Here is a 20,193-nt window from a genome sequence, read left to right on the forward strand (position 1 = left end):
TTCACTGATTTGATTTTCAGAATGTGTGAGGTCAGTACCGACTAAATAACATATCATCCTTGGCAGGCACTGGCAGCAGTGTTAGAGGAATCTATCTACCACCTGAGAGAGGCAGGAATCTTATTAGAGTATTACAATAACGTTATTTCACCTGCATTAGTATGTTAACATATCGTTTCATTGCCTGGTTACACTGTGAATGACTATGTATATCACAGTATTGATCAAAAGTCGGAGACCATTAAGGACAAATGAGTCACTTCTCGGTGTCCAAAAGGAAACATATATTTAACATGTAATAGCAGCACTAATTATTATTCCAACACTAAATATAAGCTGTCCCAATTCAGGGGCTGCATCCTTTGAAGGACGTAGTCTACGAGGCTGCGTAGGCCCACGAAGGCTGAACCGAAATGAGTCGGCAGATTTCCTGTTTGCTTAACATCACCACTGTTCCCGTCCTTACCGTTGCATCACTAAACACCGCTCCTGTCAAGTTCTTTTAGAGTTCTTTAAAGACGGAGCCAGAAACTTTGATTTTATTATTTTTTTTATATTTTTTTTATTTATTAGAGCTGAAGATGCTTCACTACTGGTGCCTGCATTGGCATGTGATGCATCTTAGACTGATAAGATTTTATTTTATTTTTTCGTTTTATTTTATTTTTTTTTAACATTTGTATCGTTAGCTATTCAACTCAGTTTAAACCCAATGCTTACATTTAAAAGTGTCTCCTCAGCCACTGTTCGCTCCCCTTCTGACACCACCATGTTCTCGAATCCTCGGCAGCATGCAGTGAACTTCGGGATATGTTGGCTAGCGAGGGATCCACCCATCAGATCCGTCATTGCCATGAAAAAGGACACATTTCTCTGCCACATATAAAGGAGTCTTCGAAATGGGACAGCCTGATCGCACCACTCTGCATTTGAATCAGCCTTCAAATGCAGCCTCTGAAGGACACAGCCCCCGAATTGGGACACAGCTATAGTATCAAATCTATCAGTGTTTATCTTGCCCACTCTTTACTTTTGTGTCCCCTACCTTGATCCACTGGATGGTGTTCGCCATTTATTGATTAAACCAATATGATTCCTAATTTTAGTCGAAAGTTTTAAGTTTAGTCTTACTTAGCAGGAGCATCTCAGAAGCTTCTTTTTTCTTCCAAAAAGTTAAGACTTTCATTCCATGATGTAAAAAATAAATTGAAAAATTGTAGTTGTGATGATGTGCAGTAGGCACTGTATCCAATGGTTGAGAAACAACCGTTGTATGTTTTTTTCTCTGAGCTGTTACATCTTCACTTCTAGTGAAGTGATTTTTTGGGGTCATAGAAAGCGTTTGACGTTAAAGGATCCGATGCTCCGAGCGGGATTTGAAAAACTTCAAACCGTCGCCTGCCGCTTCACAGTTTGATGACTTCAGCATATCATCAGACGTGATAAGATATTAATCTTCAGGAAGATCCAAGAGCGACAAAATGGCAATCACCATCCCTCTCTATTTCTGAGAGAGAGCAGGGCATGGATGTTAAATGGCTGACGTTCTCTGTGAAATATTTGCCCTGCAATTTGTACTCGATGCCATTTGCCTGTGCACATTGATTTGACATGGCAGCGCTGTGGTGGCACCATCCATCGCAGACATGCCCAGATGGTTCCTTTTAATCTGTCTATGTCTACGTTATGCCTCAAATGAAACAGTCTGATGTGCCATATTTTATCACTAGTCAATCAGCGGTAAGGCTGTCAGGCCTGGCGCAGAGCGTCATTTGCAAAAGTAAGCAGCTCGCGCCATTAGCAACACAGACCCAGCCGTGATGAACATTACAAACATGGCATAATTTGTTTAGGGATGAGAGGGAAAACCACACACCTATTACTTTGTGTGACTGTGTGCATGTGTGTGTGTTTGTGTGCATCTTTTTGTTTGTGTTTTTCTGTCAAAACCGTCTCTTTCTTGTCTCCATTGTCCTCCAGCTCAAGCAGATGGCTTCGCTTTCACTCCGCGGGTGTTTTCTTTCATTTTTCAGTTTTTCACATAGCAGCAGATTTTCTTTTATGCTGTTTTTATTAGTTTTGCTCACATGACTGTTTGGATAGGAAACCATATCAATAAGAAATGGGGAATAGCAGGCTCAAGTGCCAGCCACAAATGACAGCAAACATAACAAATATGCTTGTGAAAAGCCAAAAAAAAACCTTGTCTTTGTCTTTAATGTTGGAAGAACCGCTCTGCAAACCTCATAAACTCAACCATGGTTGCTTTTAGAGCAGTGCCAGCTGCTCAGCAATGGAGAATCTTCTCCCTAAAGGACAACCAGGAATAGAGCTCAGTCTATAGCCACCCAACAGCATGGCTGGAATGGGTCTACAGTGTCCATCCCAGCGCTGAGACTGCCAAAGATGCTGTTTGCCTGGAGATACTGAAATTCCGTAGACCAGAGGCTACATATACACCAATCGGAAATGCATGTCACACTGTTGGGTTAATGAGTCCAGCCTCGTGCAGATCAAAGAGGCTCTGTTCTGAAGTTCTGCTCGCTGTCTAAACCTTACATAACCCGTTAATGTCAGACCATAAAAGCAGCTTCATAAAACAGTCAGCTCTGGTTCTTAAATCTGATTGGCTGAGAGATGTTTAAAACTATTGTAATGTAATGTAATAGATGTATAATATGCACATCTATGCCCACCTTACAATTAAATTCTGATTAAAAAAATAAATGGCCCCAAATAATTGTAGTAAGTAGACTCTACATTAAAACCCAGTTTTCTTAAAATTTTTATTTTTTGCAAATAGAACTAGCTTGACTAACGTGGCAGATAGATAAATATCACTTATAAGATGAAGATTTCTGCAATAAACAATGTAGTGTCTTTTATCATATTGTTCCATTGTTGCCACCATTTTACAAAAGCGTTCTCCTTGCCTAACAACATCCTCTACCTGTGAAGCACAGCCTCTCATTGCTTCAATTTTTTTATCTTTTAATCTATTCTTCTCCTATGAATATTTTTCAATGCTTTTGCATTTCTTTTGATATGTAATAATGTGATATTACAAAAGGAAAAATGTATAGATGTGTAGATTTGGTGTCCATTTAGCTGGCTTATTTATGAATAATATACATCACGTCACATCACCTTTTATTGTTACTCTGAGGAAATTAATAATAAGCATTTCTATAATGATGCAAATTGTGTTCTTAATGTATATGTATGATTGCTCAGAAACTGTCACAGTGCAACCAACAGTATACAATGATAGAAACACATCAGCACACAGAGCTCCAATTCCACATGCTGATCTGTTTTGTCATGCCAAACCTGGATGTGCATGCATTGTGACTTCTCTAGTAGCAGATTTTAATGAGTTAAAGGGGACCAAAACAAAGTCTCTGAATATATCACTGATGAGATGTTATTCAAGATAGGCTTAGTGCTGTATTTTCTGTAAGTTTCACAATGTTGCAGCATTCCTTTTAAGTTGTATTTCCACAGACTACAGTCACCTAAATCCAGGCCAATTTGTAATAAATGTGATTCTCAGTGTCTCTCAAAATTTCAGCTAGTTTGACAAAAATAGCAGTAGAGTCATATACACTGCATAGACATAGCTTTTTATATGGCTGACTGCCCCATATTTTGTCTCTCATCATACGTCAGCAGAGAAAACACACACCAAACACATCTCTAGGCTAAAAATGCCAGTAGTCAATGCGCTCATCAGCAGTGTAGGTATTCATTCATACAAAGCCAAGTCTGCAGGCTTATTTGAAGTCTGCATGCTTTCACATAACTGACTGTGCAAAAAGGTCACACCCTGCTGATGCCATTATTTCTTTGCAGGTTGTTATTTAGCCACGTGGTAGAGGTGGGCCGGTTCTCTATGTTGAAAGCTAATGTCTTTTATATTCTCATTCAGCAGCTCAGAATTTCTCAGCCAAAGGAAAAAAGAGTCAGTGGGCTCTCCTGGTGTGCTCTGTAAAGTAAATTTAACTCCTAGATTTGACGTCAGGGCCTTTTTGAACAAACCCTTTCAGTATCCAGCCAGCTCACAGTCTAGAGCTAATGGGTAGTGGGCATTTTTAGTATTGTTATGTCTCCATTAGATATATTTAGCATGATTCCACAGTGATCTGAAAGAGCTGCCAGCGGTAAAATGTTTTCTGGAAGGTATGTTTCAGACCACCTGCCTAAAATGTCCTTAGCACTCCTGAAGTAGAATCTTGCCTAGGAGGCATATAACTTCACAAGATAAGATAAGATAAAATAAGATAACATAAGATAATCCTTTATTGGTCCCACAACTGGGGACATTCACAGTGCAACAGCAGCAAAGGGATAGCAAGGCATGCAAGAAAGCAGTATCAAGAGAATTAACAAACAAGATAATTAACCTTATTAATTACTTAACAAGGTTATAGTTTGTTACTTATTACCATACATACCATACAATAACTTTATTCTTCACAAAATTAACAATATATGATTATAAATAAAATAGCAAAAACTCTTTACACTATAAGGATATTTCACACATATTGCACTTAGAATATTGCACATGAAGTATTGATTATATGGCACTTGGGTATGGTGATGAATCCCGCTCATGCATGTTCATTCATGCAACCCTGTTTCCAAAAGAGTTGGGACGCTGTGCAGAATGTAACAAAAAACAGAATTTAATGATGTGCAAATGAATGTAAACCCTATATTTGATTGAAAATAGTACAGAGACTGCATATCAAATATTGAAACAAAGAAATTTTATTGTTTTTTGAAAAACATATTCCCATTTTAAATTTGATGCCAGCAACACGTTCCAAAAAAAGTTGTGACAGGGGCATGTTTACCACTGTGTTGCATCACTTCTTCCTTTAACGCCACTCTGTAAGCGTTTGGGAACTGAGCAGACCGACTGCTGTAGTTTTGAAAGTGTAATGTTTTTCCATTCTTGCTTGATATAAGATTTCAGCTGCTTAACAGTTCAGGATCTTATTTATCTTATTTTTTGTTTCATAATGTGTCAAATGTTATCAGTGGGTGACAGATCTGGACTGCAGGCAGGCCAGTTTAGCACCCGGACTCTTTAACTACGGAGCCATGCTGTCGTAATACATGCAGAATGTGGTTTGGCATTGTCTTGCTGAAATAAGCAAGACCTTCCCTGCAAAAGACATCATCTGGATGGCAGCGTATGTTGCTCTCAAAACCTGTATATATTGTTCAGCATTAATGGTGCATTCACAGATGTGCAAGTCACCCATGCCATGTGCCACAAACTTGTGCTTCTAATTCCATAAAAATCTTTGGCGTCACTTCAGTCTAGACACATTCAAAGCAGTCTCAGACAGTCATGTACCTGCCTCTGATCTCATCTCTAGCTGAAACTGACTGCAGGAACGACCACTGTGCTTATTCAGAAGTCCATCTAAGCTAAAATGGCTGATTTCTGAGTCACTGCAAGGTTGTGGCTAAGTACTGATGTATCCCTCCATTGCCCACATAATTGACCACCAAATTCAATACGCATTGATACCCAAGGGTCCAGAATTGATGAAGTAATTTCGATAGGGCTGAAATACTAACTCCTCAGTAACTTCTCTGACGCAAAGGCATGCCTCGTATCTCTTGAATAAAATAGGCCATATAAAGCACAGTGTGTCCTAAGAAGTAGCTCAGCGAGGTTCAGACAGATTAGGAATGAAAGCTCACTGCTGCACAGAGCTGTTTTTCGCTAGTTCCCCAGGTTAAAGGATTAAATGATTTCCTCCAAAGTTGCACTTTAAAAAGGTTTTGATTTTGGACCACCAGCCAGCATTGTCTTTCACTGTCATGTGTGCTCTGATGCTCTTGTGTCTTGTAACCCACCTGTCATTCTGTCATTCTGTGACTGCTGTGAAATTGATGGAAAAAAGAAAAAGGTAGAGCAAAAAGAGCAGCACAGAATGAAAACTCATTCAGTCTGTGACCGGCATTTATAATTCATTGCATAGCTTTACTTTGTAAACATGTTAATGAGAATGTAATAAGTAAGGGAAATTTTGGAATACAGTACTGTGCAAAAGTCAGAGACCACCTTTTCATTTATTCAATTTTCAAACAGTCATTACATACAAATTATTCACCAGCATAAAACATATATTTAAAAGAAAGTAACACAATAGCCTTGACAAATAAATCAAAATATGTAATTGTTCAGTTGTTACTGTACATTTTTGCTCCCTACTGCCACTTTCACTTTTCCAGCCTTCTAGTCTTCCAGCCTTCTTAAAACCAAAGAGTTAAAGCTGCGTCTTCCCAACAAAAGGTGAAAAATCAAGACTTTCCAAAAGTAGAGCTCAAGAAATTATTAAAAGTTTAAGAGAAAATTAGACCTGGTAGACCAACAAACTAAAAACGGTGCTTAAAGCTGACATCTTTGAGAGAGAGGAGAAAATCCACAGGTGTTCCACTGTGAGAAGACAGCTTAAGCCTCAAAAACACCAACCAACTTTTAAGACTGAACTTTGCAGAAAAATATCTCTGCAGATTTCTTTGAAAAACTGAAAGCAGGTCCCCCGAAAAGAATGTAAGCTGTAATAAAGGCAAAGAGTGGACACACTAAGTGATGAAAAAGTGATATTATATTTAACACGTCTGTTAAAATATTTTTCCTGCTTTTTTTTTGTTGCTGAAAAATGAATAACTTTGGCTGTTTTACATGTTTACTGGAAATTAAATAAATGAAGGGTGGTGTGTGACTTTGTATAGTTTTGTAAAGAAAAGAAAAAGAAAAACAACAAAAAAAGAAAAGCAGATGTAGGTAGATATCTGAGGTGTGCTTTTAGCAGATCGCATTTTCCACCGGTGATGTCTCAAATGGGAGGACAGATAATAGTTGTGCCAACAGTGTGCATCATGAAATGCTGGCAGCAGTGGGGAGCAGGGCCAGACTGTGATGAATGATGCCAGCTCGGCCTGGAGTGGTGCGGGAGTTGCTTTCATGAGAGTGTATTTTTTTTATTTATTTATTTTTTTAGGAGATGATTAAAGACATTGAGATGAGAGGTGGCATTTTTCACATCGTCCCCGTATTGTCTCCAGGACTACATGTGGTGGAAAGGGGTGATCCGTCTTCTCAGGATGCTGGCAAATGGAACAATGCTTGAGCTTGTGTGGCTTGTCATCATAATTAAGAAACATGCAGTCGGTTCTTGACTTCTTCACTGGGGGCTGAGCTCAGAACTGACCACCTGGGCTGCCTCAAATTGCATACGGCTCTTTGTGTCAGAAATATATACTGTAACATCTGGCATGTTTTTTTTTTTATTTTTTTTTTATGGATTGTAATGTGGTAGCAACCCTTAGACTCTGAGAAGTGTTACTTTGGCAAAAATGAATATATTTATTGCAAAATTACATATTTAACTAGAAAAGTGCATTTCCTGAAGGAATCGTGGAATGGTTGCGCAGCGGTTACTATGTAAGTCATTAGGAGGAATGAGGGATGAAAAAACTACACATAGAGGAGTGTGGGTCAGTAAGGCGGATTATGTGCCCTGAGTGAGTACATGCATTTTGATGGCTGTCAGGCAAAGAAGTAATAGAGTTTGAGTGGTGGCAAAAATGAATGAGACTCGGAGAGAGGAATGAGGGATGATAAAATGACAGAAAGAGGAGTGCAGGTCAGAATGACTTTGGATTGGAGCTTGGTGACCTGCCCTGACTGAGTACATGTAGTTTGTTTGCCGTCAGGTAAAGAAGCAATAGAGTTTGAGTGGTGGCGAAAATGAATGGGACTCTAAGGGCGGAACGATGGATGAAAAAACGACAAATAGAGGAGTGCGGGTCAGTATGGCTGTGGATAAGAGCTTGGAGCGGTGCCCTGAATGAGTACTTGCAATTCAGTGGGTGTTGGGTAAGGAAGTAATAGAGTTTGAGTGGTGGTAAAAATGAATGGAATGAATGGAATAATATAAATCGGATAACAATATAGTTGCGCCTTGCTAAAGCAAGGTGTAACCATAATTACAGTCGCTGTATTATTCAAAGGTAGTTGAACAATTGTACATTTGTAATTACATAGTGAGTTTTGTAATGCATTTAATTCCATTAACATTATGAATCAGTAGCTTTGAGTCTGCGCTTCTGACGTTAATCTGCTTCTTTTGATGTCAAGAAATGACAAAAGCATAAAGATGTAGTTTTTTCTTTCCGCAAAACAAGGTTGCACAAAAATGGCTTTTCATTAGATTCAAATCATAGCAAAATATCTCCTCTTCTACTTAGAAACATAAATGTGGTTGATTAAAAGTTTAAAATCCACACTTTTGATAGAATTTCTCCACTAGTTTCTGTTAGTTACGGGTGAGAATTCATATTCAGTGACACTGTGCTTTTGTTGCGACGTCTTGTTGCGAATTACACTCCTAGTGAGTCATAGTGAGATTGGCATGGGCTCTGTGAATACACTAGTATTATAAAAATAATTTAAGAGCAAGCGTACAAATGTCAGAAATAAGTCAAAAGAAAGTTGCAAAGTCCCTTAGAAATGAAATCACAGCAGGAATGTCTGAAGCTGTAGACCGTCAAATAAGAAATTATGAAACAGTGTCTTTCACTTATAGTCAGATTTATGAACAGATTAAATACTGATTTTTACAGTTTGAGTGTGGGTGCACTGTCAGTTCTCAAAGGAAATGGTGCTGCCTGTTTCACTGTGAATGCTGCAGAACTTCAACTCTTGACCATGAAATTCATTCATTCTTTTGTCTTTTAGCAAATGGAGAATTCCCTCCAGTGTTTCCCACAAGCGCTTCAGAAGGGAAGCTCAGACCCACCGGTCCAATCAAGACCACCATATCAGTGGATGGAGGCTCTGGAGCACTGTCCCTACTGCCCACGCCATCAAACCGTGAGTTTTCATCTCTTTCTTCTATGCTTCATTTGCTTATGTTCGATCTCAGTGTTCTAAGTATATTTCTTTACATATGGATAATATTGCCTATTATTTGTGTTTGAATTGGCATTAGGTATTAGTTGTCTCTCCGAAATAGTTTTTCTTGTCTTTATATAATTATACATCAATAAAAAGAGAAGTAAAACATAATGAATAGTAAACAGTTTGAAAATGTTGTGTGATTATTTTACTAAAATAACACATTCAAACACTCTGTTGTTGCAGTGTATGAGATGCTATTTTGTGTTTTATATTTATTTATTTATTTATTTATTGATTTTTTTAAGGCAGTGTCAGTAGTATAAAACAAAAGCACAGAGTAATATGTCTGTAAATAGAACATAGAATAGCTGTGGCATTTGTTTATACCAATATGCATGTAAAATAGGTAGATTCACTTTTGTACTGGATTGCTATGCGCACAAACTATTAGTATTATAGATAACTGCAAATCAAGCAGTTTTTTCAGGTTGTTAAACTATTATGCTGAAACTCCTACTAGAGGTGAGTTTGATCGTACAAATATGCCAGTGTTTCATCTTGGATTTTTTTCAGCAGCAGTGGCAGATCAGGTCCCCTTCATCCTTCCCCCACCAGGGACTGGGTTAAGACCAACCCCAAACCCAACCCCCTTCAGCTTGTTTTTGTTACTGCCCAGCCATGGAAGATCAGGCTCAGGCCATCAATCTTACCTGTTCTATTCAGTACATGTTCTCACTGTAAAGTTGTAAAACAGACATCCCATCAGATATACTGTTCTAAACAGTAGCTCGCCCTCATTGGCCAGCTGGCAAGCATTAACACATTACGATGAGTGACTAGCCAGGTTCGCAGAGAATAAACCAGATATACAGTTCCTTTTGACCCACTTTATTCATATTTCAGACCACCACAGTCCGCAAAAGTCCACAAAATGTAAAACTCAACTTAATAACATTGCAAAATAAGGTCAACCCAGCCTCCTCACAGTATGCTAAATTAGCCAGTTCACTAGCTACAGCTTGCTAAAACTGGAATAGTCCACTCCACTGGTGACCGTTTCATTTGGCACTTTGGCTCAACTCGGCTCTGACTGTTTGCGCAATGTTTGTCCACGTCCTGTAATCATTGTTTCAAATGAAAAGCCCTCTGCAGCATTTTCTAATTGCAACTTCATGACATTTCACAAAATTCTGAAGCTGTGGCGGCAATAATTTTGCTGCTGCTGCAAAATATATATAGCAGAAACACTGTATCCCAGCAGATGAATAGTAAAACTGCTGGTAAAGTTTAGGTGTGCTCATTTTGCGATGAGATTTGACTGTATGTAACTTTGTTGGGCCACTGCGTCTACAGTGCTTCTATCAACCCTGAGCCATGCAGTTGACTGACTTGCTCAATTGCCGGAATACCCACTGTGGCAAAACATACAGAGAGAGAGAGAAACAGGCAGAGAGAGTAGTATAGAGAAGGCCTAATGCTTAATGTGCCATTTACTGGATTATGAAATGCCCTGGTTGCTGTAAGGGCGTTAAGTCAACCTGATTAGACATCATGGAAAGGCCAGTTACATTAAACCATTTTAAACACATCATCGCTTCTGCCTGCATAGCACAGACTGAATCTGAAATAGAAACCTCCTCACATTTACCCTTTTAGAAGGTCACCTTAAGTCTGCATAATAAGTCCAAGCTGTGTATGACATTACAGTATACGATATTCTAATAACATAATGGAAGGAGAAAGGTGAGTGAGGCCAATCACTACAGATATAAAACTATTCTGCACCCACTGTGTCCCTTACATTCACTGGTTAGTGTAACCATATGTAAATATCACTCTGAGGACAGATGTACTTGATCAGGTAAGATATATCATTCCTTTCACGCCTCCTCTCGTCTGAGTCGCTGTATTAATCAGTATTCTTGGCAGGGATCCAGATGATGTTTGTGACATGACTCCCACGCAATCACAGACTTAATAAATCTGAATGAGCTGCTAATCTGCAATTCGTTAGGACTCGTTAGCGAAAGCCCACCCACTCAGATCCAGGCCCCCAGTGGTGCGGTGAGTTTGTGGCAGCCGGCCCAGCTAAAAGTGCTGTAGGCTTTACTAAAATGTATTACCAGGGGATGTTTTTAGTCATTTCCGTACCTTTTTCTTATTATTATTATTATTTTTTTAAAGTGATACCAGACTTCACAAATCCAGAAATCATTCAAACGCAGAAGAAAGAAGAAGTGACATGGCCCCTGACATGGCAGCTGCAGTATTTTACCAGTGATAGTAATAAATAAACAATTCAGTTTGGATCATTTGAGACCAGTTCAGCCTTTAAGCAAGAGGTCCTTTGAGCAAGAGTGAAGTGAATAAGGTGTGTTATGTTTCTGGAGGAAGTAAACGATGTTGTTCCGAACTAGAGCTCGTGCTCCAGCACCAGCAGGCCTGGCAGGACTTATTCTCATGAATTATTTAATGCATATGAAACTAATGAGAAGATCTGCTGCTCATATGTTAAATTCAGTTTCAGAGGTAGAGCTATACTAAACTTACCTGATGCAAATGTGGTTCCACATGCTGAATATATTGCATCAGCTCAATTATTGTTGTATGGTTTATTGCTTTTGGCAATAATTGTGTTCAAATTTAATTAAAGCAAAGTAAATTCATTTTTGTTTTATTCTGAATGTTGATCTAAGCCAAAGCAAAGACCCTCAAAACAAGAAAAGCATTAAAATGTTAAGCCTTATTTTCATACACCTCTATATATACTGTACGATTCCATGAAGTTGACTCATATTCTTGTCTTCCTGTCTAGACTATTGCAGTGCCCTATTTACTGGATTACCCCAAAACACTATTGGCAGGTTACAGGTTGTACAAAACGTGGCTGCTAAAGCAGTAACGCATATCAGTAGAAAGGGAAACATTGCACCTGCTCTTGCATCATTGCACAGCCTCCGTGTTCCCGCAAGAATTGATTTCCTAACAGTTGAAAGTTCTTTTATTAGTTTTTAAAGCTGTAGTTGGTTTAGCACCATCATACTTTACGGAGTGTCTAACAGACTCTATTCCAAATCAGGTCTCAAGGTCAAATGCTTGCTAGATGTTGCAGAGGTAAAACAAAAGAGTGTTTTGTTGTGATGTTCCAAACATTTTGAATTCTTTGCCTGCACATATTTATCGTGCACCTCCTGATGACATCTCAGAATAATAAATCATTCGTTTTTTTTCTCTTTTTTCTATATCGTTGTTGTCCAAAGAAAAATATGTATCTCCAAGTTTAAAATCCCAAAACAGTAAAATCCCTAATGCTGAATATTAATGCCTGCAGTGTTAAAGTAACACCTACTGTACTGAATGAACATCTATAGTCAGGGCTCGATTTGAGGCAGGGATGCAAGGAGATGCCATCCCCCAGTAAAAACAAAAAACAACCATCTCTTTCCGTCCCTTTGGATCGTTTAAGATCTCTGTTATTGACATTTTCTTTCCATCTATTTTTGCGATGTTTACACACTGTGGGAGTTCTTCATGTAATACGAACAAGTTCTGATCAGGGCAGAGCATGCGCACCTGCAGAAGGGATGGTTATGTGGAACCATGTGCTTTTATTTTTATTGATTTTTTGTTATGGAGTTTTTGGTACAGCAGAATTGGGGTATGTTGAAAATGCGTTTGCAGGAAAAAATGATCGTTTTAGCTTCTGATGGACAGGTCCTAAGCAAACGTTAGGGCAGGGATGTTGGCTGGATCTGGCAACCCGGCCCCTTGTAGTTAACGTTTAAAACATTCAGCAAAATCTCTGGAAAACAGATATGATAAACAGTGTTAACCAGTGAGAGATCATTTAATCAAACTGGAAATTTGGACATTTCATGTGTATCATCAAATACACAGCTGTAATAAAATGAATAAATAATTAGTATAAATCTAAATCAGAAACAAAATCTTTATTTACCAAGTACCAGCTGTTCAAGGAATTTCTTGATCTCTGTCTCTATCTAAGAAAAAATCTCCATGCACAGTCCATTTACTACAATGTAAGCTATAAAGAAACATCCTGTGTTTTAATAATAGTTGTAATGTCACAACCATGAAGACATTTACTTAACCATCCATTCAGTTTATGCTGAAGTGACGTGCAGTGCTGTTTCTTCAGTCAGTCTGTGGGAGTTACCTCAGTGGAGAAAACGATTAAACATTATAGCTGTCGAGAAGTAAACAAATCATTCCAGCCAGACTTGCCTTCCAAATGATCCACGTATCTCAAAGGAGCAGCTGATTTATTTATTTATGATGTCCCTGAGGATTTCAGTCTGAAAATTTTGCTCATTTCAGCTCAGACTGCAGGCTGCATTTTTGAATGCAGTGTAATTCATTTACCTTATAAAGTGCTCAGCCAGTCAGAGCATCTATCAGTCTTAAAGGCACAGACACACAAAAATAGCCTGTTTAAGTCAAAGGAATAAAGAAAGGTTGGAAAAGTGTCAGGTGTAAATGAAGTATGTATGATCTTAGTACATAAAACTAGAATTTCAAGGAGAATAAAGGTGGGCTTTTTAATGCTTTTTCCTTTGTATTGAACTCTTTCACTCAGTAGCTTTTTAGTTCTCTTCCAAGCTCTCTCTATCACCCTTTCTTGCCCACCCCTTCCCTCAAGTTTTCTCCTTCCATGTATCGATTTCTCTTGATTCTACACTGTGTGTGTGGTGAAACGCAGCCAAACAGAGCAGGCCAGCCATGCTGACTCACCTCTCTGAGTGTGGAGGACAGGTCTGCTCTCATCTAGATGAGCTTTTTTCTGCCTTTGTCTTTGTGATTACTTTCTCTGATGAAAAGAAAGAAAGAAAGAAAAAAAAGGCGTCGCATCGCTAACCTCATGATGTGCTGAGCTGGGTGCTGCTCACTTCTGGAATCAGACATTTTTACCAATTGAAGACTCAGGTAGTGAGATGAAAGGCGTTTTCATGGGTGCTGTATTAGAACAAAAATGGTGACATCGCCTGGCCTCTTCTCACTAGTGGAGGTTTCTGTTCACTTCAGATGTAATTACAGAGATGCTCTGGGCTGTTTTTTTGTTCCTCAGCAAAGGCGGTAAAGCTTTGTGTGTTGTCTTCAGAGCTGAGAGAAAGTACTTTGGAAGCATGGCGTGTGCATGTCAGAATGATGAAGCGAGCACTGATATTACATACTACATGAAACAGACAAACACCATCAGCCCCTATGAGTTTCAGCACTTTTAGACAACATCTGAACACCCAGCCTGTCTGCATCGTTTACTGACAGTGCCAGTGGAGAAACTGAATTTAGCTCCCATCCTTCTGCTCCCGCCGAACCCCATGTCCATCATTTTGGCCGATTTGAGACCGCAGGGCAGAGGTGAAAGACATAAGCCATGACTCTTTACTCATCAGTGTCCACAGCCAAGGATATAAAAAGTGAAATGCCTTTCTTCCAGGCACATTTCTAGACTGCTGGTTGTAATAAGGGAGTGTGTATCTATATTATCTGGGACCGATGTTTCCAGGGTCCTATATTTCTATGGTCCTTTGTTCTTATAGGCTATGTTCACACAGCAGGTAAAAGTGGCTGTTTGGCTGTTCACAAAAACTTTTAATTGTGACCTGTATGCGACATCGGTCTGAACAGACCAGCTCCTAAACTGACCCACATGCGCAAAAGAACAGCGTTTCACGTTGTTTCACGTGGCTCATCCAGAGGTAAACAATCATCATTGCCAACGAACACCAATCCCTCCCGGAGGGTTCAGCTTCATCTTCGCCAGCACCACAGGAGCGATCATGAAGCTCCATTGACGGACAGCTGGGCTCATCACCCCGAATGTGTTTGAGCTTGCCGTAAAAGGGCACGGTCACTTTATTGGTTCGTGTCTTTTAGATGTTTAACGTGCTTTGACACTGCAGCGTTGTGTTTTTTGCTGTTCACACTGACACATAGATAACACATCTGTGTCACATATGAAGAAAAAGATCGGATTTGGGCCACTTTTACCTGCTGTGTGAACATAGCCTTAGTCTTACGTTCCCATGGTCCCTTGTTCCCAGGATCCTGTGTTTCTGTGGTCGTGGTTAGCATTCAGGGGTCATCAAAGGTCATACAAGAGGACAACGGGGAGAGGATTGCGCCTCAGCTGGGCGAGCTGCAGTGAGCTTTTTAGCTAACTAAGCAAACTTTATAATGCAAACCAATTTTTAGAGAGGTCAGATTGTAGCATACATAAACTCAATAAGCATTTCAGAATATCGTCAATGTCCTGACAAAACATTGTATCTCTAAAATAGTACCTAGGGAAAAAAGTATAAACTTTGAATTGCAGTTCAAAGTTTGAACCATTTATATTGGTCCATTCATTATGAAATTCTAACAATTTGTGAAGGGCAGCTGGCACTCTCAAATTCAGAAAAAAAATAAAAATAAATAAATAAAAATGACAAAAAGCAGAGAATGTTTTGTTTTTTAATACTTTAGAATTAAGGATGTTAGTTTTATTTCCTAGTATGTTAGAATGAGGAAACATGGGGCTAAAATGTGGGCTCATCAGTTTCATCCTGATCCTGGAAATTATCGGGAAAAAAAGACCCTCTGAACCCACCCCCACCTCCAGAATTAGGGAATGCAGGGTCTTGGCAACATAGGGCTGTTTCCTTGACATTTCAGTGAGCATGTGAAGGGCTCTAGTGTTTGACCTGCTGTTAAAAGTAGATATGCAAATGTTTGTGTATGAATGCTCATGTGCACCTACGGCTCCATAGGTGTATAGTTGAGAACAGTTGCTGTGAAGAGCATTCAAAGGAAAGACCCTGAGGCACTATGGGAAATGTAGTGTCTATGGTGAATTTGCATGGTCATAATGTTTTGTGTCGTGTAGTTCAGCCCATCAATCACGGTTAAAACTGGAAACTTTATACTTGCATATTGACTTTTTTTCCCAATTTCCCAAATGGAGCGTATGCTCCAGTAAATTGGGTCTAGTGACGCCCCTGCTTTCTTCTAGGTAGGTGTAGAGACGTTCCTGCTCCCCGCTCTCACTGTGTTTGTGCCTTATATCACAGCTCATTAAGAGATTATAGAGGGTAAAGTTGTGTTTTTGTAAATAGCTGATAAAACAATTGGTGCCTAGTGTGCGCGACAGAATAAAGCTCAGAGAGAAACGGAATATTTGCAAGAGAGAGAGTGTGTGTAAGAGAGTGTCTGTGTGCATTTCTTTATGTGGATGTGTGTGGTTTGTGTATCCATCAGTATTCACTCTTATTAGAACTTCTGGGCGCCCCAGGGTGCACATCTTAATAATGAAAAAAAAAGTCTGATTGATTGTGCTATTTTTGTCATATACGTTGTTTAGTCATGGTGAGAGAGAGAGAGAGAGAGAGAGAGAGAGAGAGAGATGAAAGAGTCAAAGTCTCATTTGTGAAGTTTGGGAGTAATGGGGAAATGGAACATGTCAGTCATTGCCGGCAGAGCAAAATGAGAAATGAGATCTGCATACGTTTGAGCTTCTGTGTGTGTGTGTGTGTGGGGCAAAGCAGAAGGTAAGTGGTTGCGTTATTTATGAAGAGGAGAGTGAGCTACATAAAAAGTGGCCACCTGCTCTGTGGTTTCTGTAGAGAAAGGTGTAAACTGTGAAGTATTTGCCATGAAAATTAATAGAATAGTTCAGAGAAAAAGTGCAATTTATGTATTTTTTTCACCCCAAGTTAAGTCCATCAAACAAGATATTGTATATTTTTGGATATTTTTATTCCATTTTCCCTTATTATTGGCTAAATTCTTGCATGTGCTTCCTCCAAGACGTGAAACAGCCACATTTTTTCTAACTGCTCTTAATGTAACGTTGTTGGACAGCTCAACACGGTTGGCTAACAGCCAATTCTGTTATGTCAGCTAACAAACGTCTGCATTGGCTAGCATAGCACTGACAGTTAACTCACAATCTCCTGATGATAGATCCAACACGTCTGCCACTCTGGAGGCCTGTAAGATATTGTAATTTTGTACTAGAGCTGACCTAATATAGCTAATGAGGAATGGCTTATAGGCACCAATCAGGATGTAATAACAGAATGACATAAGAAATCACCAGCCTTGGGCCAGTCATTGATGTTATCAAATATTGTGATCAATACAATAAGTGCTGATATTATACAAATGATGGTTCTTTTGTTCTCCTTTTTTAATTGCTTCACTTTTATTTAACCATCCTTTCTGTACAATCATTATAATCTGTGGTTAGTTCAAACCTGTACGCAGTTGAAAAGATTGCACTTAATTATAGACTATACAAAAAGAACATCACTAACTAATTAACTACACACACACACACACACACACACACACACACACACACACACACACACACTTTAAATGTCACTTGGAAAGATTATTAACAATTTTTTTTAGTCTTGCAAAAATTGCTGGGGAACAAAGAAACTCTGGGACATGAGATCTGCTCCAGGAGAGAGTAAAATGAAGGAGCTTTTTCAGAAGAAGGGTGCCAGTTTGTTGATTTAGCCAGTCGTTTGGTTTTATGGACCCTCTCTTTTGGGATGAACTAGAGCTGGTTTAAGCTGGATAATGTATCCTGAGATGGGGTTGCTAATTGGTGGTCTTATCACTCTTACCAGTAGTCTGTTTTTTGCACAGATGCTGTGTAACTTTGTTAAGTGGTTCTCCACATTTGATTTATTGGAAGCCAAATTTCTGCCAAACTGGAGCAGCATAAATAATTGAGTAATATTAGACGATAGATGGCAATAATATTACTAAGGGTTTTGGTTTTTCTTACACAGAACAGTTTAATTGCAGCTTAAACTTCAGTCACATTTTTTTTTCTAAACCACTTATCCTTCTGGATCGTTGGGGGGTGCTGGTGCCTGTCCCAGCAGTCATTGGACGGAAGGCAGGGTACACCCTGGCCAGTCCATCACAGGGCAGACAGACATACAGACATACACATTCACACACACCTAGGGGCAGTTTAGCACATCCAATTAGCCTGACTGCATGTCTTTGGACTGTGGGAGGAAACCCACGCAGACACAGAGAGAACCTGCAGTCCCCACACAGAGAGGATCCTGGTGGAGCACGGAAAAAGAGAACAAAATCAGTTTAAAAACATCACTGAATTGGTTCAACAGTGAATGTCTTGGTATAGACATTTTCTGAAAATTAAACAGCACCGCATTAAAAAATGTCTCTCAAAATGTTCTCTAAAAATCTAAAAATAGCACTTCAATCAAAACTAGCATTAACTAGTGACATGACACCCAGGACTCCAAACAAGCTTTTCAACAAGGCAGAGACTACAAAGAGCCGGCGAAACATTAAATGCTTGTTAAAACAACCACTATTGCAACCAAAACTAAACTACATCTGATATATAATCTAGACTGTCAAAACCATCCACTGTCCATTACTTTTACCTTAGAGGACTTCATATAATAGAGTGTTATTTTATTTACATAGCTAGCTCGTAATGAATGGCTGACATTAGCAGGCTAGTTAGCTCAGTATCTGTCTTTACCTTCCACTCGAGTGACATTGGATAACATGCTAATTTATTAGTTCACTAGAGGAAATTTTCAACAAAAACCACATGAATTGCCAAAATTGCAGTTACATGTAGACAAGATATCCCAAAAAAATGCTATCAAATTTTAAGAAAACTAGAAAGCGAAACAACACTTTTTTTTAGCAATTGTAAAGTTTCTTGACTACTTTCACATTCTAAACCCATGACATGCATTACCATGTGTTACCATGGCAACTAGATGAACCATCGGCTGAACGAGCTATAGGCTGAACTTAAGGTACGTCCTCCGGACACTCCGTTTTAATGCGTACAGAGAACAGAGAAAAACAACTTTGCTTCAGAACAGAGTACAGCGACTGTTTCCCCACAGAGGTTTTTGTAATCTGAGCCAGAATACAAACGCCGTTTCCTGTTACAGCATGTGTCCACAGGAATGATTGGATGTTGTACAGTCTGATGGTGAATCCAGTTCATCAAGCGCAGTCTTTAACACAGTTTAGGCACAGCAGTGATCTTTTTCCTCTCTGCATCTCTCCCGCATAAAAAAAGAACAAACACAACTGCTCTTGGCCGACTCTCTAGGAACTTGATTCCAAGTGCACGCTGCAGCCCGTAGAAACACCGCTGTGCCCATCTGACAACAGCAATCTCCTGTCTAATGGCAAATGGGAGAAATGCTGTCAGCCCTCTGTGCACCATTACAGCTCTAATGAGGAGTAATGGCTGTCCCCATCCGTGCCACCATCACAGGGCACTGAAAAAATTCCACAATGCATATGAGCGGTGATGTCCACAGCTGCAAAAAGAGCAAAGGGAGAAATGTTTGTTATTAGCCAACATGTGTTGTTACATGTTGACTGTTTGTTATTAGAATAAGGGTCCTGAATGTCCTACAGAGACTGTAGAAGATTCAAATGTCCTACAGTACTTATGCCCTTCTTCCCCGCTCACTTCAATCCTCTTTATCTCAGCTAAGTGGGCAGCATGGAGCTGCTCCCTTTGATGTGAACCAGTCAAAGCTGCATGGTTGGAAGTGGGCTGAAATACTGCTTCTCCAAGTAGCAGTGTTGCAAAACTGTTGTAGTCCAACTGGAGCTATATATGTATATATATATATATATATATATATATATATTTATATTGTAATTTATATCATATTACACTGTTTATGCTTGTGTTTATTTATTTGTTTGACTAAGAACCATATAAGAATTCCAATAAATAAAGGCATCTTGAATCCTGTCCAGGCTTTTGCAGTTTAAGTGAGTAATGTAACTGTAAGTAGAGATGTGAAGGGGTTTTCTGGTTTGGAACAAGTATTAGCATCCCACATGTTTGTGTTTGTGTATTTGCAGCTATGAAGTGGTTTTTCCATACCTGTGGGGCCATTGGAGCAGAGGGCCCGACTCCCTCTCAGTGCGCCAGCGCCTACCGCAACACCAACATCAACGTGACTGTGGGAACAAAGGGAGTGCTGAAGGGCATCCAGATGTGGAGAGTTCCTGAGACAGGAACATACAGGTAATATCACCAACAGCTCTAAACAGGACCTGTCTTGCGGCATTTTGCTGGAATTTTGATGTATGTATTTGTAGATTTTGTACACCTTGCATTGCACATCTGTCATGTTGCCTTCTGCACATATTGGCACACAGTGGAAAATAAAGGTCCCTGTCTGGGTGCTTTGCTTGGATGTACAGCTCTAAGAAAAAAC

The 20,193-nt window shown here is 39.4% G+C and overlaps 1 protein-coding gene across 1 annotated transcript in view; it reads left to right on the forward strand.

Moving 5' to 3' along the window:
• alk (ALK receptor tyrosine kinase) overlaps window positions 1–20,193 on the forward strand; it is a 296,309-nt gene that overhangs the window by 237,070 nt on the left and 39,046 nt on the right. The window contains exons 10-11 of the mRNA XM_036592647.1: window positions 8,768–8,902; window positions 19,835–20,000. Coding sequence (XP_036448540.1) covers window positions 8,768–8,902; window positions 19,835–20,000 — 301 coding nt within the window. The remainder of the gene's footprint in view (window positions 1–8,767; window positions 8,903–19,834; window positions 20,001–20,193) is intronic.

Source organism: Colossoma macropomum, unplaced genomic scaffold (assembly GCF_904425465.1).
Source record: "Colossoma macropomum unplaced genomic scaffold, Colossoma_macropomum, whole genome shotgun sequence".
NCBI classification, from domain to species: Eukaryota; Metazoa; Chordata; class Actinopteri; order Characiformes; family Serrasalmidae; genus Colossoma; species Colossoma macropomum.